Here is a 22,386-nt window from a genome sequence, read left to right as displayed (position 1 = left end):
TTACAAATACTCGCTCAAACAATAGTATCCTTGAACACTTCAACACTATTTCAGGATTTGGGTTGACTTACTTTGAGTTATGTGTGATGACGTTAACCCACACAGAGCTTGTGTTTGGGCATTGATTGTAAACACCTTGTCCAAACGCTAAATCAAGTCGACTACGTCCTAATTACAGTCGATTGACATTGCATCAAACTGTTGAGCTCAGAAATAGCACATCCGATAAGCAAGTCTTTAAAGCCGTAGGATTAATTGCCCACTTTTGTTTAACAATACAAAATGATGAATGTATTCTGATTAGTAAATGCATTTCTGCAGCAAAGATTGCACATAATTATGTAACTCGATTAATTCATTTTCAAATAATGATAAAATTTATTTTAGTAAATTCCTGTTTACCATGTCTATTTCTTTTATATATTTTTTTAAACTTAACAGGCCAATTTGTAAAATGATTCAGGCAATCATAGAATTATTTAACATTCTTGTTTCCTAACAAGATATTTAAGGCTGTTAATTGCTTAACAATAAATGAATGTTTTGTTTACTTCTGATTACACAATAAAGACATTTCTAAAGTTGGTAAGTTTATGGTATAACCACGTATATCAACAGTAACGACACAACAGCAGTCCACTTTCAGAGATAAATAACGAGAGACAAGTTGAGCTAGTAGCAACACAATTTGTGCAAACATATAAAATGCAAATGTAATATTTTACCGCAACCGACTACATTTCTGCGTTCACTTGATCTTACTGAATGACTCGTACGTTATCTGTCATCGGTACTTAGTTAAGAACATCTTTAAAGATGAAGTATGAAAGCATCAATTATGGAGTGACCTTTTAGCTATAGTATAGAATGTCATCTGACCCACATCCAACATAGTACATGTAACTGTATACTGTTTAGGTTTGATGGTGAATTTGTTTGTCAACATGCGCACATGTTTGACAAGCCATTAGAGCGAGGACAAACACATACTTGTCCATCGGCTTCACTGAAGGCTGAAATATTAGTTTTCCAGCCGCTGACCGATTTTCCTACTAAATACAGAATAAACTTGTGTTCCTACCTATAAAGGTACGCAAACAATACATGTAAATATAATTTATTATATAAGTTACGGATTCACTTATATGATTTTACAACTGATTTGTAAATAGTTATTGTGTAACTTGTTAATAACAGTTTATAAATAGATTAGTATCTGCCTGTTTTAACTTAAAATAAATTCATATTTAATGTATTACTAAAATTACTGAGTATTTTGTAGTAGGTAAATGGCTTAACCAAAATGTGGTATTTTCTATTAACAGGAAACGATTTCCACATTTTCCGCTCGGTAAATCCGAATGAAACATAAAGCCAACATTTACATCTACAAAGAAAAATGTATTTATTTTATTAGTAATTTTGTATGTTTTGCGTACAAGGAAAACTAAATAACTACAATATTTTCAGAAAGATGTTTCATTCTATTACTCTACGAATATCTTCACTACTTTTGCATATCCTACGCGGCTTCGTTCAAACTAAACCTGTTTCTAAACTGAGCCTTAATGAGGTTCCTAGCGTTAAGATTCTAGATACCGAATATCTATTTCATTCAATTTTTTCGACAGTAATATTATTCCATTTCAACGCTTATCGTGGGAAAATCAAATGCAACTATCTGAGCTAACTTGAATACTTTACTGCAAAGGTAACGGCGACACACGGGATCCTCCGATTTAGTGCTCCACGAGATTGCTTCGAGACCTACACATTAGTACCTACTTTTACATTAGATATAACTAATGTTTTAGGCCCACGCAAATGCATCCATAGCTATTAGGATGGTAAGTACACGCAGTATAGAAATTTCCATCAGGAATCCACGCGGTTTCTTTGATGATACTATGTACTTATTTGCTAACCGCGATTGTCAATTACTCATAGATATAGCTAAACTTATATAACGAGTCCGTAAATATTGGTTACGGTACCTACATATACCTATGATAAATATATGTTAATTATGAAAATAGCTTCTTAAAGAGTAGTAGGTATATATGTTTGTAGTTGGTTTGCAAATTAGCGTTTTAACCTCTCTTATGAGTATAAAGGAGGAACGAGGAAAAAAAAGTTAAAGAAAAAATATATCAAAAGTCGTGAATTAACCACTTAACACGCTAAAAATGTTTTTTAAGTTACAAAAGTAATTGGCAACTTGCCATTGCATGCATAGTGCAATTTGTCAACTTGTATGTCAAGAAGTGTGGTTTCAAGATTACGTATCTATACATTTCCACGTTTATCGCTAGTTAGTTGCAGCTCAGACTTAAATGGAAAAACTATTGAAACTTCACAAACATACATTCCGACATGCCCGTGCTTCTTCTACATAATCATGTCAATATCTTGTTACGTCTTGGCATCATTATTTCTGCAATTTCATTACTGTCCCGTCAAATAAATGAAATGTCTGTTTTTTACAGATGCCGACAATTTATTTACTTTGGCAAATTTTAGAAAAAAGCTATTCATTCATAGAACTAGTCTTTAACTATTGAGAGAATTATTGGATAGTTACGAGCTGGCTTATAAGACAGCAAAAGTCAAGAAAATAGCCCTCGCTTATCTTGTGTTTGCGTTTTCTGGAGTAAATAGGTCACTATGTTGATCGTAGGCGACAAAACAGTGAAGCATTCAAGCTATACACTACTTCAATGTTTTAAGCCGATTTTTATAGCTACACGTGGGCTCAAGCGGAATAGACATGCCTCACGGGTCACTAACACATTACAAACTGCGAAACGACTAAATTAAAATCAGAAATAGAAAGCTTTTTTACATCCTTGGAAACTTATCAAAATTGTAATTTAAAGAAAATCTTTTGATGCTTTTGTGATATGTGTGTGATGCATTTTCCGGTACATTTTGTTTATAGCTATTAAATTTAATTATTTTAAAAGTATGAATCTTTTAGTAATTCTTTATAGGACTTTGAGTTAGATATTTTATGAGTCACACACACACTGAATTTGAATTATTGATAACACTCAACAATTGAGGTTACAGTTTATCGTCAGATCCCAAATTGATAATAATGCGTCATTAAAAATACTATTATCAAATAATTCTATCGACACGATTGCAAGGCGTTGCGCGTTCTATAAACATTTAATTGTAAACAGTTCGAACTCTTAACGTAGGTGAATAGTTTAATACTTATATAAATATTTTTGGGCGGTATAAAAGTAGAATCTGTATAATAAACACATACGTAGGAAAATGCGCATTAACTGTTCGCAAGAAAACTAAATAATTATAACAAAATGATCTTTAGTTAAGATATTTCGAAGAACTTTGAATCAAATTTAATTAATTATAAATGCTTGTCAAATAAAAAATGTATCCCCTGTTGTTCTAATGCGTAATGTTGAAGCGAATCTAAACACAGCACAATGTAGCAACCCTCAACAATAAGTTTCCCGTAAGTTGTCTTTATACTTATACAAAACAACTTGAATGACAACGCACGATACTGAATGCCTTCGACACCAAATTTTATGATGGCCATATATTTACCAAAACTGGCATCAATATTGTAAAGAATTCATCATTCATCCATTAGTCACAGAACCAAAATATTTGTTGACAAAGCCTGCGTAATTGCAGTGTTACAATCGGAACACTCGCTACGAAGCTACCGTAACGCCCGCAATTTGTTCCCATTGTTCCACGCGCGTAATGTTTACATCAACGATTGTCCCTACCCGCGCACTAAGGAGCTGTTTTCAAAACAGCGGACACTTCATAAAATCCATTGTTTGTAGATGACAGAAGACAACATCCAATGACTGTAACTGGCCTGCATTCTATTGCATTGCCCATTCGAAGTTTCACACTAAAGTTCCTAACTCCCTGCACTTGCCCGTCGGTGCGGCACTTTAGGTTTAATTCAGAAAAGAGGAAAATTCTTCGGAAATTGTGAACTCTCACCTGTGTCATGAGGCGATCAGCACCAGTCCCCTCATCATCCCTAAAGTCGATGTCCGGATTATAATTCGGCACTAAGTCTTTAAACCTCTCGTCGTCTCTGGTGATGCGACCCTCAGGAGGTCCACTGGCGGTATTCCTGTTCTCACCAATGTTGGGGTCGTGCTGCCCGAAGACCAAGGGTGAGATGCGGCGCGCGCCCTGACGGCGGGTGTAGCCGCGGCTCGGGCCGCATGCCGCCGCCGCGCCCAGCCACAGTAGCACCAGCGACAGCCTCATCTCGCAGACATCACTCCACACGCGCTCGACGCACGACCAACGCGCGCCGCGATCTGAGCGACACTGAGAGCCGGCAGCCGCAGCCCGATCCGATCGTCCGTGCACCACCGAGCCGGGCTGCATCCCTTGCTCACCGCCCATGCCGCCACCACCACCGAGCGCGCTCGCACGCCTCCGCTACCCGCACCGCTACGCATTTACAGTTCGCTATTGCTTCAGGAAAACTGATTGTCACATACGAGTAACGCACACTGTCATTCAATCTTACACGCATGCATAAATGTCAATATTTTTATCAACTACCCTAACATACCTAATCTAAAAAATTTTTGAAGATACGCTAAATATAAGCAGGTATTTAGATAAAATATATTTATTTCATGTTTTTAGTAGTTAAAGAAGAACGTTTGAGATTTGCGATAAAAGATATGAACAGCAATTTAATAGCATAATATTCACAGTTTTGATGCGACAAATTATTTATTCTCAAACACCAAATACAATGATGCATTCACACATATATGTAATATGTATTATGTATATGTAAAAAGTCCTAATCACGCTAATCTGACAGCAAGCAATCTATCTCATATTGAATCTCTAAAATCTACTTCGCACTAGGTACGATCAAATTAGAACAAATGCTCAAAGAGTACCATCTTGAATTGTGGTCTCACATAATACACATTGGTATAAAAAACTAATGGCCCTTTGTCTTCATACTGAAACAAAAGTCATGAAACGTGAAGATTTTGCTAGAAACGTAGAAAAGCCATGAATCATGAGCATGCTGCATATTGGCATAACATTACGCATTTTATTCCCCGGACGTACTTATATTGTATTTATTTGTTGATTTTAAATTAGTATTTCACGTATTTTTTTTTAGGAATAAAGGTTTTTCCATTCTTTAATGCTTACTTAGTGATATGATCAATGTACGTGAGTAACCTTTTAGGTAGGTAGATTTCTATTATTGAAAATCGTCATGTAATACTCAATTTGTGGTTAGCTAACTATGTCACATGCGAGGATCACATGACGGTAGATGTACACCATGGGCATTCACCATGACACATATTATTCACATAGGTATTTAGATCCTAGTTTAAGGAAAATATTGAAAATGTATTGTAAATATTCTCTCAATGAAATCACCTAAACTTAACTCATGACACTATTAACTATCAACATCAATTGTCGTCACCATACATACAATATTTAACTTTTTTAAACCTTATCTTCCTTCCTCCTAATTAACCATTACTTTTTTCCTCAACTCCTTAATAAAATTGCGGAAACGTAACGCTAAACACTATTCGTGATTCGATTACTGAAAATCCCGGAGATGAAAACCCTAATAATAGATTTTACGAACGCGAATTGAATACAGAATTTGCTGAGTATCCATGCACAGTCGAACGAGGAAGGGTTATGTCCTATATTTTTATTATCTACATTTACAGTAGGCTCACCACCTATTACATATTACATAGAGTATACAACATAAATAAAATTGTGAAAAGTGGGTGTACATTGTACGGTGGCATTACCTGCCTAAGTGCCTACCCCGTTCAGGGATAAAAGGCGTGACGATGTAACATACATTTACATTTAAAAATATAATCGCCACCCAAACCCCAACATAAAAGACCAACCAAGTTCCTACAATTACTAAGTACTTTAAGAACAGAAACATGATAAGCAAGACGATACTAACAAAGGATTACGTACATCTCTTTATTATGGCGTCGTAAACTCAATGGGATATCAGTATCGCAGTCTCATATTAGCCCAACCCCATTGATCAAAGATTAATTGTTTGTCACGCGTACACTGCGAATCGAGAGCTGACTCAGAGCTGAAAGGTGTTTAATATGACTAATGTTAGTAAGCAACACATAAACCTGACTTTCTTAGACAGATTTTTAACTTTATTACTGTAAGAGAAGGTTGAAATTTAAAAAGTATACTTTGGCATAGTTTGATGTAGTTATTGGCGTCTACATCACCATGTTTAAATTGAAGCAGGTTATCTTCAAAATTTCAGTTTTCTTAACCTCGTAACACGGTACTTACTTTTGGAAAATATTATAAATCGAAATGACAAACCTGTTAAAAACCAGTCTCTTTTTTTAATAAACAAAATAGCTTTTGTTAAGATGAACTGAGTCTATAGATATATTTATTACAAATTGTAAATATAAGACATATTATTTCATTCCATGTAGACACTGCAACTGCACCGAGTAAAGTAATTGATGATGTTAAACAGCCATGTCAAAGACATCACATGAGGCTGTCATATTTATAAACATCTATGATAATTGTTACAAGGCTCGCCAGAAGCCTCAACTTCTGATAATAAGTCCAATTATAAATATCATTCACTCGTTTACAGTTCGCTTTTTACTTTAATTCATTTATCATTGTAAAATTTAATCTGGTTAGATAGTGCTTATCCCAATTTAAACGCGTATTATGATTAATTAATTTATTAGGTGTAGTCTAGTCTAGGTCATCTAGATATCACAATAAACAGCCTTAAAGAACTACAAGAAAGAAAACTGTGTAAAAAATCTTACCAGAGGATTCTATTATTCCAGAAAGAATAAACTCCCGCTCGCCTACATCACTAAGATGAGGAAATCCCAAATGTACCTAGTTTTTGTATATTTATGTAAATGAAGCACGGCTTCTATTTGTGTCAATTTCTACGCAATAGCTTTGTATTCGCGCAATAAAATGCATAATCTGCATAATCAGCCCGTAAGTCATACCTACGTTAAGACCAAGTTACATTTCGTTGACAACTCGCTTGTTTTTCTTTATCGCTTACATAACAAGGAAAATATTTTTACTGGGCATTAAGCTTGATAACTAATCCTTGATAACTAAGTCTAAAACATTCCTTGATAAAGTGAGGATTTTACTCATTTATTTTAGTGGTTCTTAATCTTAAAGTTTTATTGTAATACTTAACTCACGACTAGAAAAGGAATAATGTTATTACCGTGTTGAAGTAGTTCAAACGGAGTTTGTTGCTTTCCTTTGGGAAAGGACAGACCTTCACACTTCTTATCAAAAGTTTTCAGAAAGGATCCATGAGAAACATGTAACAAAAAGGGTGCGAACGCAACGTGCTCGCACCTCGAGCACAAAGATTTGCGTTACTCGCTGATAAGATAGGTGACGATAAGTAAAAGTAACTTCCTTTCACGTCTACCTCAGAAGACCGCCGAATATGACGTCACCTTTAACTCAACAAAATAATTCTGTAACAACCATCTACCGGGTTGTTAAAATATAAAACTCTCCATTTAGATAATAAATTATTTTATTCCTGCACCTTTGTTAAACAGCCTTTGTCCTAATTGCGGTTTGCCCATTATATACCTATGGCAGGAGGTTAGTTCATGTAGGTACTTACATAATGGCATAAAATTATCAAAAGCTTTTGTAAGTACAAAAAAAAACTTCGTTTATTCTTACAAACTAGTTCACATGTCAGATTTCATTATTGACGGTCTTTGCGAAGATCTATTACTGATGGACGTGGTGAAATATGAAAAAATCCTTATCAGTAACAAACGACAGGAAGTGACCGCAACAAAGGGGAACAAATTGTGTAATACTATACTAATTCTGGCGCCAGTGTTGATAGAGCAGACTTGCCAACACAATACAATACCACACTTCGCATACAATAAACTAACCCAATAATTAAGGGATGTTATTGTAACGGTCGCAGCTTTAAACATTCATTCATAAAATTCTGAGCGGATTTTCATTCCACAAGAATTTTAAAAAGTAAACTTCTAACTTCAAACAATTTTAGTTAAAATATCTGTTTTTAAACCCATTTAAAGCCGCTTGAAAAACTTTAAATATTCCATTGCTGTAAGGAACAAACACGTTGGGGTGATGAGATAGATGGGTGAGTCAACATAAGGGTGTTTTTGAGATTTGTCCTTTATTGACAGGTACGTGGGTATATTTTTTTTATTATTGTGTGAGTATTACCTATAGTCGTTCAGAAGCTGAAATGGTAATACTTTTTCAGCGATACATATATAGAATTCGTGGTTTGTGGATATAAAACTTGTTGGACGGTCATAAAAAATGTGAATAATTTAAGGAAGGCTTCATAGAGTTGGTGACTGGCAGTCTTTGAAGTTAAACTTAGATTTTTTTAAACATGATACAAAATCTACTGAGGGAATTAAGTTATAAAAAAAATAAAAAAAAATCATGTTCTTACTCACACACACATACATCAAACTAAACAAGATCGACAAGCCGATTACCATCCTCTTTAAGGCAGCCAAAGCAAACTGTACCAAGTGGTGAACGAGTGTCGCGGCCGCACCTTCGTCACTGCGCTTGTGAACAAACATCATTTTCGTCAAAGGACCGGCAACTCGAGGTGTCGGCTAAGGCTAATGGAGGAGAGTGCTGGACCAATACGCCCGGCGTGTAGTGTTTTAAATTGTTTACTCTTCCATAAAACTCTCGAACTCGCACACAAGACGGGTGCCGTGTCGTCCAACGGCGCGGATGGAGTGAGATATCTCCCTACTTACTTACTGCCTACCTACTTGAACAGCAAACAAAGCTTCCTACGAACGCAGCCAGCTCTGCATATTAAAAAGGATACCTAATGACTAATACCCTTTTCCTCTTCGTACCTTATTATTTATTTAACCACTGTATGCAATTAGTCAGAGATGGATTAAAATACTTAAGATATCTTTCCAGAGACATGGAATTGGCTTAAATTCCAACTTCGTTGAAAAAAAAACATCGAAGTTTAAAGGTTGCAGAGATGCAGAATCGAAAACTTGCTCGGCCAAAATACTTTGCATACTTTCGTATCGCCGGCGCGTAGCTACCGGAGCGAAATAATGTTTCAATTTTTTAACAGATTACATCTACTGAATCAATTCCGCGTTTAAATGCACTTTAACGAATAACAAACCAGGAAATGACATATACACGTGATTGAAATTACTTAATTAAAAAATTTGCAGATTCCAGCACACTTAGAACTTAATTTCAGTTCTCGAAACTGGTACAATTGAATTGAAATTGAAACTGGTACTGAAATTTACATTTCTAATGGCTAATTATTAATTAAAGTAATTATTTATTATTACCATCTGAATCCAAGAATTCCATCCCCATCCCGATCCCCTGAATATTAGATGAATACCTAATACCTACTGATACAGAGTCAATGCTTGTTGCACCACTTGCAAAAATGTGATAGAAGTTAAAGAAGTTAAGGGTCATAGTGACTAGGTGGTGTGGTTTTCGCCGACCTCCTTGCGTCTATGGTTATATCTACTTATGCAACTTTATTATGTAAAACACATTTTTTTAAGAATATTTAATATCTAATATTAAAACTTGTAAGAATAGAGTGAAGAAGAAATTAACATTTCAGATAGATTTTATCTGAGAATATCTGTATCAATACAGTCAAAGTTAACCATGGAACTTTGGGATAATAATATAATCTGTGATAATCCATTGTATCCATTTCAACAAGTTAGGTATTCAAAAGCACTTTTTAAATGAAACTCATAAAGATACAAGGTGTAAAGGAGTCAAACCTGTTTGGTTCATGCGATGCCCTCTAATTGACAAATTGGAATCTTATTAAAATAAAGTTCAAGTTCCTAACTGAACGGGCGCGGGCGCAGGCAGACGTGTGTGATGTCAGTGCGGAGCCTGCCGACCGGGTGCCGAGCAGTGCCGAGTGAACACGATCGAGTCCCAAGCGGCGAGAATAAAAAGTCAGCAGCATTCGAAGCGCGTGCCTCGATGTGTGTGGTCCACTGTGGAGGTCCTCCTCGGCTTTTGATTTATTGAAATCAGAGTTTCACACCCGTTTTCGGTAGTTAATTTGATTGCTGGCGTGCAAATTTTCAAATTATGAGATTTAATATATTTTTTTGTAAATATTTGGGTTAAAATTAAGTATTAAGTTTTTTTTTACTTCATTTAAGGAGTGTGCTTATTCACAAATTCACGACTTTTGAACAGGCCTGATCATTAGTGTTAGTGGTAGATTAAGTATAGGTACTATTAATATTATGTTTATATGTATTTTTACCTTGGTTTTGTCTTAATTTGATACATAGTCTCATTAGAGTAAGTGACAAAGGCAATGGCCCGCCAAATGACACGATTTACTAGTAGATTTTTTGTTTTACCTAGATAGTTTTTATCGCATATCTGATTATTATAAGCAATTAGCGCCACCTACGGACAACATCAAATATATAAGTGCGTTACCTTTAAACCTTTTAGGGATTGAGGTTCCTAGAAATGGGGGCTTAAATCTTCGGAGATTCAAGCTTCTTTCCCCGGTAAAATCTCGATCATGTGATGAATCAAAACGGACATTGTTGTTTCAAGTCGGTCTTCTGCGAGACCGTGGTACCCCACCATACTCCGGACGAGCTGGCCTATTCCTACCGAAGCATGGCCTCCCCACGTAATTTATCAGTACCTTGACCCTTTATAATACGTCTAGCATTGCCAATTTGGTCAACGTCTGTGTTAGTTAGTTGTTAGTTGGTGTAACTGTCTGCTACATGGTATTCTCATTCGAAATATCTCTTGCATAAATCTCCTAACAGTAGATACATCCCCATTCTTTCAATTACGGTACCACGTGGTACCTTAAAAATAATTTTGATTTTTTTTTCAGTTCTTATCGCTAGTTATAAATCCTATATTCTTTCAGTGCACATCTGATCACACATTTTTCTCTGTCTACCACATATTATTTACTCCACACGTACATAGGTAGGTACTTTTTAAAGTCCGTGTCACTACTATAGAATTCATTTAAAACAAATCAAATTAGGAAATAATACAATAACTATTACCAACAAATGTTTCTTTACTCTACCAATTTTTACCATTTCTTAATATAATATAATAACTTTGATTTAATTTTAATGCCGAAAACAGAATTACTACTCACTATCTGCAGTAACTAGATATATTTTATTAATCTACTCAATTTACCATAAAAAACGTTCCTGCTGCTTTTTGTGTTATTTACTCCGAATATACAGAATCTTCTTTAGCTACAGCTTCAGCTTCAGTAACAGTTTTCAGATCCATTTCGAAGGAGGTAATGTCACTACTGGAATTAGCGTTAAGTTCTGGATACCTGGGTATCAACTCAAAGTTATTGACATCATACATTTCATCAGAATTCGTTTTCCATTTACTTGCAATGATTTGCAATGGCTCTAAGCATTGTAAACTTTGCTTAACTCTCAAGAGTTCAATGTTACATTGATTTTCTACTTCTAAAAGCTTGAGGCGATAAGCTTTGGTCAACATTTGCTTCCTAATCGCATTTTTCTTTTCAATTTGGGCTAAATTAAGTGTATTCTGATATTTTTGTAGTTGTTTTTCATATTCCATTAAATTTTCGTCACAATTCAATTTACTATCCACACAGTCGCTGTACAAGTTGGTGCTGTATGGTAAATCCGCTGTAAACACGTTAGATGTGGATAGACCCTGATAGCTGGTTGTACATTTCGAGGTAGGCTCAGAAACACGTTGAGAATTTTTACTTTGCTTTTCTAGTTTAGCTTTCTCTTCGTTGAGTTCAATCTTTAATGCCTCGATTATATTTTTACACTGGGCTATTCTGTCCTTCATTTTAGCTTCATTGTCATCGATCATCTGCGTTGTGACTTCACTCTGTCCCTCTTTATCATCTCCCTTTTCCGTTTGTTGCTCTTCACATATAAGAGTTGGCTCTTCTCTTTCATCTAGTTTCGTATCATCTAGCCTTGGAGATAAAGAAATTTTATTATCGCCAGAAGCGAGTGTTATAGAATCCATTTCAAATAAATTACAGCCAGATGTAAGGGTGAAATGTAAAAATGTATATTATCAACAATATTAAAAATTACGCATTTGTCAAAACTAGCCGAGGTTTTTAGAACAAAATAAAACAGCCAAGTACATGGATTGAGTCGTTAAACAACCTCTATACCTACAGTACCTACCAACGTCTATAAAAGCTAGACTCGGTATTACTATAGGTGTATATAGGTAGTCTTCGGTAGTCCCAAAAGCATGCTAATAAGTCATAAGATTGTAATTATTAGATTGGTCCTAAAACAAAGTAGATACAAAATAGTAGATAGTACTTTTTGAAAAATAATCAACACCAACTCCATTTGAACAGTGTATAGCCAGGGTTAATAGCTCTTATTTTTTATATTTGCGCAAAATATTTTCAGGTTCAGTTTGTTTTTTCTTTGCTTATTTTCTATTTTATTGTTTCGTGTCAAATATTGCACAAACCACAGCGCTGGAACGTGACTATCTGTACTGGCAACACCCGTACTTTATTTTGACATTGACATTGACATTAACATCTGAAGTTAGTTTCGGTCTTTACCGGTTATTTTGGCGCGTTTGTAGTTGTAATAGTTCATGTTATTTCGCAAATTGTAATTTAATATTTACCTATTTCTTAAAGATTTGAGTATCACTGAAATATGGGGCTCTTAGAGTTGTGTGAAAAGTATTTCCAAACCACGAATCTGTACGAAGTTTTACAGATTCCTGAAACAGCTTCGGACAAAGAAGGTAAGTAATAAATATCGTTATTATTATAATAATACAATCCATTGTTTTATGTAATTAGCATAACTTATTACACTTAAAAAGATCCAAAAATGGACCTGTAAACTAACATTCTTCAAAGAGTATATTTGACAAAATAGGAAGTCAATGGTTGTCTCGTTTATTATTTGGTACATATGGTATTTTGATTGTGCGCTCTATTTAAATTTAATTTTATTGTGTAGCAACTAATAACATTGTCGGATCAGTGAGTGTCCTCAGGGCACATAGAATATGTTATTTATTTACTCCAAAAATAATTAAGATATTGTACCAGTTTTAACATAGTTTTGATCATATTCCCTTTAATATTTAATATAAAATGCAAGATTAGGTTACAAATCTAGAATAACAACATCTAAACTGTTTCCAGTTAAAAAGGCATATCACAAATTGTCTTTGAAAGTGCACCCTGACAGAGTGGAAGAAGCAGAAAAGTTAGAAGCTACTGAGAAATTCAAGGTGCTGGGTAGCATCCATGCCATTCTAACTGACAAGGAGAAAAAGGCCATATATGATGAGACCAAATGTGTGGATGATGACGACTTCAATGTCATTGTAGACCGTGACTGGAGTTTTTACTGGCGAGTATTATTTAAGAAAATTACTGATGACGACATCCGAGCTTATGAAAAAGAGTATGTCGGTAAGTTCATTATAATATTTATATGGTTTTAGAATTTGACACTTTATAGTTTGTTTAAAACTATTAATATCATAAATCTATAACAAGTTGAATCTATTCTTAAGTGTAGAGAAGTACTTAATGTGTACTTTAATAAATATAAGATTAATTATTTTCAGGTTCTGAACAGGAGAAAAAAGATATCAAGCAAGTATATTTGAATGCTAAAGGAGACATGAATTACATTGTGGATCATGTACAATTTGCAAGAACTGACCAGGAACCAAGAATTAGGGAGATAATCAATGTAAGTTCATAAATTTAACAGATCTCATACTTAATTCTATGATCCATATGTCATATGAAAATTGGTTATGTTATAACCTTTAGTATAATCAATCAAAGTAATAAAGGGCAAGTTGTTTGTAAGCAATTAATTTATTTGGTATATCATTATTTTTAAAGTTTTAATTCATACAAAACATGTAAACTAAAACTTAGCACCTGTTTCACCACCTTCATATAAGTGTCCAATAAACTTATGTGACAGATAGTGCATACAAATTACTTTCTTAATTCAAAGTTATCTGATACATCGAGGCTATCCAGACATTGTGGAACAAGTCCTTAATATCAAAAATATACATAAAAAATTACCATTATATATTTATGTTCAAGGAAATGATAAAAAGTGGTGAAGTACCAGAATACAAAATATTTACTCATGAACCAGCAAGTAAACGACTCAAGAGAATTGCTAAAGAGAAAAAAGAAGCTAAACTGGCTGAAGAAATGCAAAAGGAAATGCAAAAAGAGAACCCAGGTATTTTGTTTATGTTTTCTTGTTATGCATATACATAATTTGACATTGTAATATATCTATTAAAACTTAAAATTCTATGTATGCTAACAGTAACTGAAGTTATAGTTTACAAATATGACTATATAAATAATCATTGACACAATTTTGCAATACAATAAAACAGTGGTAAATATTAATCCAAAATTAAAAATCGTTTTTACAAGGCAACTTGGTCATTATGTATGATATATCTTTTAATTCATTGTTTATTTTCAGGTCCAATGAGTCTAGAACTGTCAATAAAGCAGAAACAAAAAGAAAGAGCTCAACAAATAGATTCCTTTATTGATGGACTAGCTGCCAAATATGGAGGTACTGCCAGTAAACCAAAGGCTAATAAAAGGAAATCATCTACAAAGCCTGAAACAGCTGTGAAAAATAAAAGGCGAAGATAGATGTTTACTATATTTTTTAATCAATTTACAAAGTTACACAACTTTTAGTATTGGAACCCAAAAACAGATCTCATATCTTCAAATTTAACAAAATAGTAACAATCTTTAGTTTAACAATTTAATAGAATTTTGCTGTATTGAAATAACAAACAAGTTCTCTATCACACCTTACTTGTGCGGTAATTTTCAAGGCCATTTTTCACGAAAATTGTATGTGTAAAGAAAATTGCAGTTTCCATTTAGATCTTGGAAATTCACTCTTCATCTTCCATTGCAACTTCCAACTGACTTTCAGAATAAAATGGACCTTGTTCAACATAAGTATGAAGCCTGCCGATGATAGTGGCATCAAATGCAGGAGAGTTAGCCAGTCTTTTTATAATATCATATTTTGCTTCATTTGTCTCTTTTGTATAAACAATAGACCTATCCATTAAAAACTCAATGAAACCTGAAAATGTAGTAATAATTATCATTAATTAGGATCTGATTTGTTTAATTTATTAGTAATTACTAGAGATGTGAAAAAATCCTTGTGGCACTTTTATATTTCTAAGTATAAATGTTTTGGATTTAAAAGTTGTTTTATTTAGCATCAGTAATTTTTACCTTTTGACCACCATTTTAAAAATGCAAAGACAAACCTTCAGTGCTAAGCAAAGAATTCAACCTTAAATAGTTTTTTAGAATTTGTATGTTTCTGTCATCTTATGTAAATATTATAGACAAACAAGAATAAAGGTGGTCCATTAGTTTAATAAATAATAAAAAATAAAGCTGTATATGTTTAAAAGTTTGTCATGTAGTCATGACTGACATTTTAAGAACAAAGGTGTAAATGTATATGAATAATAGATACCTGCAGCTCTGGCTACCATCTCTTCACCCCACTGGTGTTGACAAACAGCATCCAATAAAATAAATGCAGCATGTTTTATATCAGGGAAAGGGTTCTTGCAGATTTCAAACAATGTTTCCATAGGCTTTGAATCCAACGTCCTGAACCATTCTCGTGTCATTAATGTCACTCTGTGATCAACAGGACTGGTCCTTGACACAGCAGGATCTTTATCTATGCTCATGAGCCCAGCAAAACAATTCAAAGCACGCACTTTAGTTTCAGTATTGCTGTTTCTGATCAGTCTACTCACATTATTGACAGCCTGAGTGTATTTGCCTCCTACAGACAAGTAATTAGAATTAATTCTAATAATATGAATTTAAAAAGATTGAGTTTTTATAAAAAAGAATACACTTACCCAATGCTGCAAGACACAACTTGCCTTCAACTGTTGTACCAATAAATCCCAAAGTATCAAGAGCAACTGGTAGTACAGCTGGGTCACCAGATTCAATAGCTTCAAATAGAGTATCAAACACAACTGTGTGCTTCTCAAATATCTCTTTAGGATAACTATGTGCTATACATCCAAAGAACTTCATATAACCTGAAATTTATATTAGTTATACATTTCCTATCACATATTTAAAATTCAATTATTATAATATATATTTATTTTTTTAATTAGCTCATACTGTCATAATTTAAATTATAGCATTTTTTCTTATTTAGATATTTTCTTTGAAAAACTCAAGATACAGGATTAAATTTCATCACTACCTGGTATTAGTAACCCTTTGAGAGGATTGTTTTGCAGCTCTGTAACATATCCTAAAATCTTTTGCAGGGATCCATTTTTCACAAGATGATTGATTCCATGAGGTTTCATAACCAATCTTGATAACAGTTCAAGTATGTTCACTTGGTACAGAATATCATCAGTTTGCAGTTCAGATACCATGAAGTCAACATACTTCATGTCCGCACACATCTTGAACAACTCATAAGATTTTGATGAAATGTGGACTACTACCTAAAATTTAACAATATTGTACTCAAAATAAACAAGAATTAATACTACTAACAAAATGAAGTAATACTAATGAACACTGGAATAAGGATCTACCTCAAAAACATTACACTTGCTGCTGCTGTTAAGTTCCAGTGCCACCCGCATTTCCTCAAGCACTTTATGGTAGGCTTCATTTGGTAAGTTAGATGTTATCAAAACTGCTTCATTAGCCACTCCCACATCTGGGTCACTAACTAATTGAGCAGTGGCTACAAATACATCAATATACTGTGGCACAGGCAGCAAGTTTGGGCTAGTGAAAACTGCCTTTCGAACCTAAAAGAAATTAAAGATTTTTTTAAATACACATTGATGTCAATGAAGATGACTGGTTAACCACAAATTATAGGTACTGACCTGCTCAACCGCAAGTCTCCTAACACAACTCTTTTCATGACGAAGTAAGTACATTATGTGACTTGTATAATTTTTCACCACATCTCCTGGTTGAAACTTTTCGAAACATATTCTTAGAACTTCGCAAGTTAAATCTACATGCGACCTAAAAAAATTAAATATGTTTTAAGTATTGGGATCAAAATTTTACAAATGGATTGCAGAACAGACTACAATAAACTCTTTCAATAAGTAACATCAATAACATACGTGTTTGACACATTTAAACACTGGACAATTTTAGAAATTCCCCCGTCTCTTATGGTGTTGATAGCGTCTCCAGCAGGCTTAAATGCAATTAAATTTTTGATGTCATTCAAGGCAGCCGGTATATGTTCCTCTCTCTGGAGTCTTCTAATAAATTCACGATATTGGTCGGTGTCCTCACTAGACATCTTGTTAAGAGTTAATCTTTTTAAGATACTGTTAAATTGTTATAGAATTTAGTACGAATATAGAAATAAATAAAATATTAGGCCAAAAACAAATTGAATTTGCTGCCTGTCAACTGCTGTCAACTTTTCAAGATTTTCGCTTGTCATTGTTGTCAATTTCAATACCGGTGTCAATTGTCAAAAATCTAAATGACAAGTCACGCCTAGAGATGTGCTACCAACAAAGAATTAGCAGGCATATCTCTCAATAAGATTATGTTTAGTAGTTTTAATAAAAAATAACAAAAAATGGTTTAATATTATTTTAATGTCACAGACAGTATTAATAGGTAAATGTTAAGAGTATGATTTTTTCGCTCGCCAGTCCAAAAATTCGTCAATATCATCTTCATTATCTGAATCTCCGTTTTCGTCCTCACTCATTTTTTCCGAATCTTGTTTTGTCTTCTTAGTTTCTTCTTTCTTCAACTCGAGGTCTAGAACCCTGTAATAAAATAAATATTTTCTTAATAAAAATACACTTCTCACTTTAGCTTCCTATTTTTTCTTTCTAATTGAATGAATTCTGTTTTTCTTTTTAATTGAAAGAATAAGAAAATACTAACTTTGACCAGATTCGGATTTGTTCATCTATTTCATCAATTTGTCGTTCTGCCGTTGCTTCTTCTTGCTCTCCAGCAATGATTTCAGCCGATGCAGTTGCCTCTTCTTTTATTTCTTTTTGGAACTTCTCCCATTCCTCTTCGATTGGATCTTTATATTCAATGTTGCGGACCTAAAAAAATATTTATGTATTTATTTATTAACAGTTATACGAAGTGCCTGCCTGATTACATAATAATTATAATAAACTTTTAGTAGGTATTATTTTTCAAGCATGAATTTAAAATAGAATAGTTAATGTTGAAAAAAAGTGTGTTTGATAATAATACTAAATTATTATGTTCAAAATGTTGCAATACATACAAGGAACGCGACAGACGTCAAATTTACAATTTTCAACATGACAATTTGATTTTAGCTTTTGATCTCAGTTGGTGAGAGTTATAATTTGTTCTTATACTCCAGGTGCATATAATTTGGTGTTTTCAGAATCAGAGTTACATCTTTGTTTCTAATTTACATTCTACTAATGTTGATACAAATGTCAATTTTATTGGTACAAAGTTTGCCGAAAAATTTAATAAAATGTTATTCACTAAATTATTTTAGGTCTATGAGTGGTATACAAAATAAAATGGATGAAACATGCATGTTAAAATATGTAAAAGCATGCATTCCACCTTTGGACGGTAGTAATCATAAAGGTCAAGCAGGCAGAATAGGAGTTGTTGGAGGTTCTTTAGAATATACAGGCGCACCATATTTTTCCGGAATAAGTGCATTAAGAGTTAGTTTATCATTTGAACTCTTTATCAACTGTATAATAAATTTGGCTAATAATAGAAGTGCTATAGATAATTGTTATCTTTTCAGGTAGGAGCAGACTTGACTCATATATTCTGTACTAAAGACTCTGCAACTGTTATAAAGTCATACAGTCCTGAATTAATAGTACATCCGTTACTGGATTTCCCAAATGCTGTGTCAGAAATATCACAATGGTTTGAACGGTTGCATGCTATAGTAATAGGACCAGGATTAGGTCGCCAGAAAGAAACATTTAATGTAGTGACTGAACTCATTGAAGTCATACGCGAGAAAAGGATTCCTCTAGTTATTGATGCTGATGGTTTGTTCTTAATTACTGAAAAGATACATTTGTTAAAAGAGTTCATGTCTCCAGTTATACTTACACCTAATAAAATAGAGTTTGAAAGACTTTGTGCTAAAACAAATGGACCTACAGGTTTAAGTCAATTAGGTAGATATGTGACTATATTTAAAAAGGGAGAAATAGATGAGGTATACAGTGTTGATGCTGATGTCCAATGGAAGTCTAACATTGGAGGGTCAGGCAGGAGGTGTGGTGGACAAGGAGATTTGCTTTCTGGAGCAATTGCAATCATGATGCACTGGACCTTGGCTAGCAAAGATAAATTACTAATGGAAACAAGTGGAGGTGATAAGGTCTTATTAGCTTCTTCACTCTCATGCTATGGTGCAAGCCGTTTGATAAGACTGTGTAATGAGAAAGCTTTTGCAGTAAAAGGCCGAAGTATGGTAGCCTCCGACATGATTGAGTACATCCATGAATGTTTTGAGCATTTATTTGGTCAATAAAATTTTGTAATCAATAATATGATAAACATTTTTATGGTATAGTTTTATACTTCTATTAAATAAATATAATATGTTATGCTCATTCTAAGTATGTGGTATATAGCTTGTAAGGTATATTTTGGTTTGTTACTATAAATGGGGAATTTATCAAAGCAATTTTAATTAAATGAAGAATTGTAAATATGATAGTTTCTCTGAATCCTTCCTTACCTTAGCATCTAGAATAGGGTCATCAAAGAATCCTTCTGGCAAAGGCTGTTCTGATCCTTGAGCTACTTCTGCCTCTGCTGTACTGGTTGCTGGTAAATCTGAAAGTTAAACAACAATTATTTAAATCCAACTGCACAGTTGGTCTGGTGGCTGGGCAACTGGCTGCCATGCAACATGTAGCGGCTTTGATTCCCGCATGGAGCTACTCTTAGTGTGATCCACAAATTATTGTTTTGAACCTGGGTGACACATGCATCTGAACTTGTATATTTGTAAATACACCCACAATATAGGAGCAAATCCTTATGTACATCAAGGCTTTTTAAAATAATTGTTAACATTTATTGAAATAAAATTAAAATATATGTAGATACAGATACCCAGATGAAAAAAAGAATGAAATAACTTATTGCATATGTCATTGTATAATAATAACAACTTTCCTACACATGGCTACATATTGAGCAATGTATAACCAATAGGAAAAACTGACCATTGAAGTGCAAAATAATCATATAAAGCAAGTCAAAGACACAATAAACTGGATGTGTAGTTATAAATATGATAACTAGAAATACCTTCTTTGTTAACAGTTGGTGTGGTGAGGACAAGTGGTGTCCTTTTTATTTCTTCATCATGGAAAGATATAACTTGTGGAGCTTTATTTTTAGGTGGCTGAGCAACAATCTGGGGTGTCTCAGAATTTTTCAATATTCCTTTTATCTTTTTTTCAGGTGGAGCGTCTCTAGGTGGACTGCTACTTTTATGTTTGATCTTTCCGACTGTAAAGTTATTAGTCAATTCTTTTAACTTTTTCGCCTTTTCGACGTTCTCTCTGTGTTGTTTACTATTTATGTGTACTGGCCATACACGTTCTGACCGAACTACAGAGTTACAAAGTATACACATTAGTTGTCCAGTATTGTTGTACTTTGCAAGAGGGTTATCTATTTTTGTGGGCTTTACACTATTCTTTTTTCGTTCAGCCATCAAACGACGCATTTCTTCTTGTGCTTTTTGCTTCTCTATTTTAAGGCGAAGCGACATTTTGTTTGTATATTATTCGATAGAGGGTTCTTAATTAATATTATAAATTTGATATCTATCCTGTAATGTAGTGAAACTTTTCGTTATCTTCTGATTAAATTGAAAAATAATCGAAAACTGAAAATCTCTGGACCTTCAGATACAATTCTTCTATCAACAAATGAGAAAACTGACAACTGACAGTTGACTTAACGTCCAATGTCATAACGTCAATGCATATGACAGCAATGAATGACGTTACATATTTTTCATTATTTTTAAAACTTAGCTAAATGCTATTTAAGCAGTAATCACGCTTAGATCACGTAATAGTATTCGCACTAACACTCGAACTCGAGTATTCTAAACTACTGTATTGCTGATTCTTATTTTATTCTATCACTAAGTTTTTTTTAAAGTAGATCAAATATACCATTTTTGTCATTCTCAGCGCAATGATCATATCAGAACACTGCAGAATACTAACATAGGGTGTGTAGTATATTATTCAATTGATTTTCATGATTGAATAAAATCAATATCTTCCGAGATAATAATTTTCCAACATTATTACCTACCACAAAAATAGTTGACAGTATAAATAATAGCAATTTTTCGAATAAATACTCAAAATGGATAAATACTAAGTAAATACCAGTATTTAGTAGAAATTCAGCCAGATTGCAATTCGTTTTATAATATTCGAGTAAAAACGGATAATTCAGTATTGAGATTTTCTCTCATTTTGAGAATTTTTGACTGCACGGTTGGTGCGATGGCTGGGCAACTGGCTGCCGCGCAACGGGTAGCGGGTTCGATTCCCGCACGGAGCAACACTTTGTGTGATCCACAAATTGTTATTTCGGGTCTGGGTATCATGTGCATGTGAACTTGTATGTTTGTAACCGCACCCACGACACAGGAGAAAATCCTAATGTGGGGCAACGTTTTTTAAAAGAAAAAAAAAATGCCTCTATATTCAATACATAATTTTATTCGACACAATTTTCAAGTAAGTAATCATAACTTGTACAAATATACAGCAATCACCTTTTAACCATGGAGCCCTCTGGTGAGTGAGGGCAAAGTGAGGGTGATGGCGTGATGCAATATTTCCCACCAAGAACAATTTTTTATAATATTGAAAGCAATATCTGGTGTAATTATCGTGAGTTCAGAGTCCGCAGAATATATGATGTATTACATTGTTATAGACATTTATCTCACTACAGTTTCAAAAAGCAACAAGAATTTATTTGAGTAAAAACAATAAATAATTAAATGGATTACAGTTGTATTTAAGTACCTAGTTACTTTTTAATCTAAGCATATAAACAGTTTTTGATGAACATTATGTTGGCTGAGCATTACAGTAAATAAAGATATATAATTTTGGTCCGAT

At 33.8% G+C, this 22,386-nt stretch overlaps 6 protein-coding genes across 7 annotated transcripts in view; 2 read left to right on the top strand and 4 right to left on the bottom strand.

Moving 5' to 3' along the window:
* LOC118281675 (desert hedgehog protein B) overlaps positions 1-4,591 on the bottom strand; it is a 41,806-nt gene extending 37,215 nt beyond the window's left edge. The window contains exon 1 of the mRNA XM_035602322.2: positions 3,994-4,591. Within this exon, the coding sequence (XP_035458215.1) occupies positions 3,994-4,410 (417 nt within the window). The 5' untranslated portion in view covers positions 4,411-4,591. The remainder of the gene's footprint in view (positions 1-3,993) is intronic.
* A 6,573-nt stretch (positions 4,592-11,164) lies between these two features.
* On the bottom strand, positions 11,165-12,282 carry LOC118268333 (uncharacterized). Its single transcript, XM_035582780.2, has one exon. The coding sequence runs from the start codon at positions 12,145-12,147 to the stop codon at positions 11,344-11,346; it is 804 nt and encodes a 267-aa protein (XP_035438673.1). The 5' UTR covers positions 12,148-12,282; the 3' UTR covers positions 11,165-11,343.
* Positions 12,283-12,674: 392 nt separating this feature from the next.
* On the top strand, positions 12,675-15,400 carry LOC118268499 (dnaJ homolog subfamily C member 9). The gene is made up of 5 exons (XM_035583023.2): positions 12,675-12,903; positions 13,313-13,585; positions 13,744-13,871; positions 14,243-14,387; positions 14,643-15,400. The coding sequence occupies exons 1-5, from the start codon at positions 12,813-12,815 to the stop codon at positions 14,819-14,821; spliced, it is 816 nt and encodes a 271-aa protein (XP_035438916.1). The 5' UTR covers positions 12,675-12,812; the 3' UTR covers positions 14,822-15,400.
* LOC118281667 (26S proteasome non-ATPase regulatory subunit 5) lies at positions 14,819-17,674 on the bottom strand. Its single transcript, XM_035602313.2, has 7 exons — positions 17,341-17,674; positions 17,092-17,236; positions 16,789-17,010; positions 16,443-16,695; positions 16,081-16,269; positions 15,681-16,001; positions 14,819-15,272 (listed from the first exon to the last, which is right to left on the bottom strand). The coding sequence occupies exons 1-7, from the start codon at positions 17,523-17,525 to the stop codon at positions 15,076-15,078; spliced, it is 1,512 nt and encodes a 503-aa protein (XP_035458206.2). The 5' UTR covers positions 17,526-17,674; the 3' UTR covers positions 14,819-15,075.
* A 138-nt stretch (positions 17,675-17,812) lies between these two features.
* LOC118281670 (zinc finger protein 830) lies at positions 17,813-21,189 on the bottom strand. Its single transcript, XM_035602316.2, has 4 exons — positions 20,537-21,189; positions 19,959-20,056; positions 18,131-18,300; positions 17,813-18,009 (listed from the first exon to the last, which is right to left on the bottom strand). The coding sequence occupies exons 1-4, from the start codon at positions 21,003-21,005 to the stop codon at positions 17,862-17,864; spliced, it is 885 nt and encodes a 294-aa protein (XP_035458209.1). The 5' UTR covers positions 21,006-21,189; the 3' UTR covers positions 17,813-17,861.
* Positions 18,425-19,929, top strand: LOC118281668 (ATP-dependent (S)-NAD(P)H-hydrate dehydratase). 2 transcript variants are annotated; one of them, XM_035602315.2, is made up of 3 exons: positions 18,425-18,593; positions 18,738-18,915; positions 19,002-19,929. In XM_035602315.2, exons 2-3 carry the CDS (start codon positions 18,742-18,744, stop codon positions 19,746-19,748), a joined length of 921 nt encoding a protein of 306 aa, XP_035458208.2. In that variant the 5' UTR covers positions 18,425-18,593; positions 18,738-18,741; the 3' UTR covers positions 19,749-19,929. The 2 variants fall into 2 exon arrangements, with proteins under 2 accessions (XP_035458208.2, XP_035458207.2); XM_035602314.2 differs by having other exon boundaries at positions 18,544-18,915.
* Positions 21,190-22,386: the final 1,197 nt, after the last annotated feature.

This window comes from Spodoptera frugiperda, chromosome 29, assembly GCF_023101765.2.
Source record: "Spodoptera frugiperda isolate SF20-4 chromosome 29, AGI-APGP_CSIRO_Sfru_2.0, whole genome shotgun sequence".
Taxonomy (NCBI): domain Eukaryota; kingdom Metazoa; phylum Arthropoda; class Insecta; order Lepidoptera; family Noctuidae; genus Spodoptera; species Spodoptera frugiperda.
This window is presented reverse-complemented; position numbering and strand designations above follow the sequence as displayed.

Excerpts from the sequence above, each read along its gene's own strand:
- LOC118268333 (XM_035582780.2), bottom strand. The coding sequence starts at position 12,147 with ATGGATTCTATAACACTCGCTTCTGGCGATAATAAAATTTCTTTATCT.
- LOC118268499 (XM_035583023.2), top strand. The coding sequence starts at position 12,813 with ATGGGGCTCTTAGAGTTGTGTGAAAAGTATTTCCAAACCACGAATCTG. Across the intron at positions 13,586-13,743 it reads TTATGAAAAAGAGTATGTCG|GTTCTGAACAGGAGAAAAAA; the intron begins GTAAGTTCATTA and ends AATTATTTTCAG. Across the intron at positions 13,872-14,242 it reads GAATTAGGGAGATAATCAAT|GAAATGATAAAAAGTGGTGA; the intron begins GTAAGTTCATAA and ends TTTATGTTCAAG.
- LOC118281667 (XM_035602313.2), bottom strand. The coding sequence starts at position 17,525 with ATGTCTAGTGAGGACACCGACCAATATCGTGAATTTATTAGAAGACTC. Across the intron at positions 16,696-16,788 it reads GCAAGTGTAATGTTTTTGAG|GTAGTAGTCCACATTTCATC; the intron begins GTAGATCCTTAT and ends GTTAAATTTTAG. Across the intron at positions 16,270-16,442 it reads CAAAGGGTTACTAATACCAG|GTTATATGAAGTTCTTTGGA; the intron begins GTAGTGATGAAA and ends TATAAATTTCAG.
- LOC118281668 (XM_035602314.2), top strand. The coding sequence starts at position 18,658 with ATGTTGATACAAATGTCAATTTTATTGGTACAAAGTTTGCCGAAAAAT. Across the intron at positions 18,916-19,001 it reads CCGGAATAAGTGCATTAAGA|GTAGGAGCAGACTTGACTCA; the intron begins GTTAGTTTATCA and ends TTATCTTTTCAG.
- LOC118281670 (XM_035602316.2), bottom strand. The coding sequence starts at position 21,005 with ATGTCGCTTCGCCTTAAAATAGAGAAGCAAAAAGCACAAGAAGAAATG. Across the intron at positions 20,057-20,536 it reads ACCAACTGTTAACAAAGAAG|ATTTACCAGCAACCAGTACA; the intron begins GTATTTCTAGTT and ends TTTAACTTTCAG. Across the intron at positions 18,010-18,130 it reads CAAATCCGAATCTGGTCAAA|GGTTCTAGACCTCGAGTTGA; the intron begins GTTAGTATTTTC and ends ATTTTATTACAG.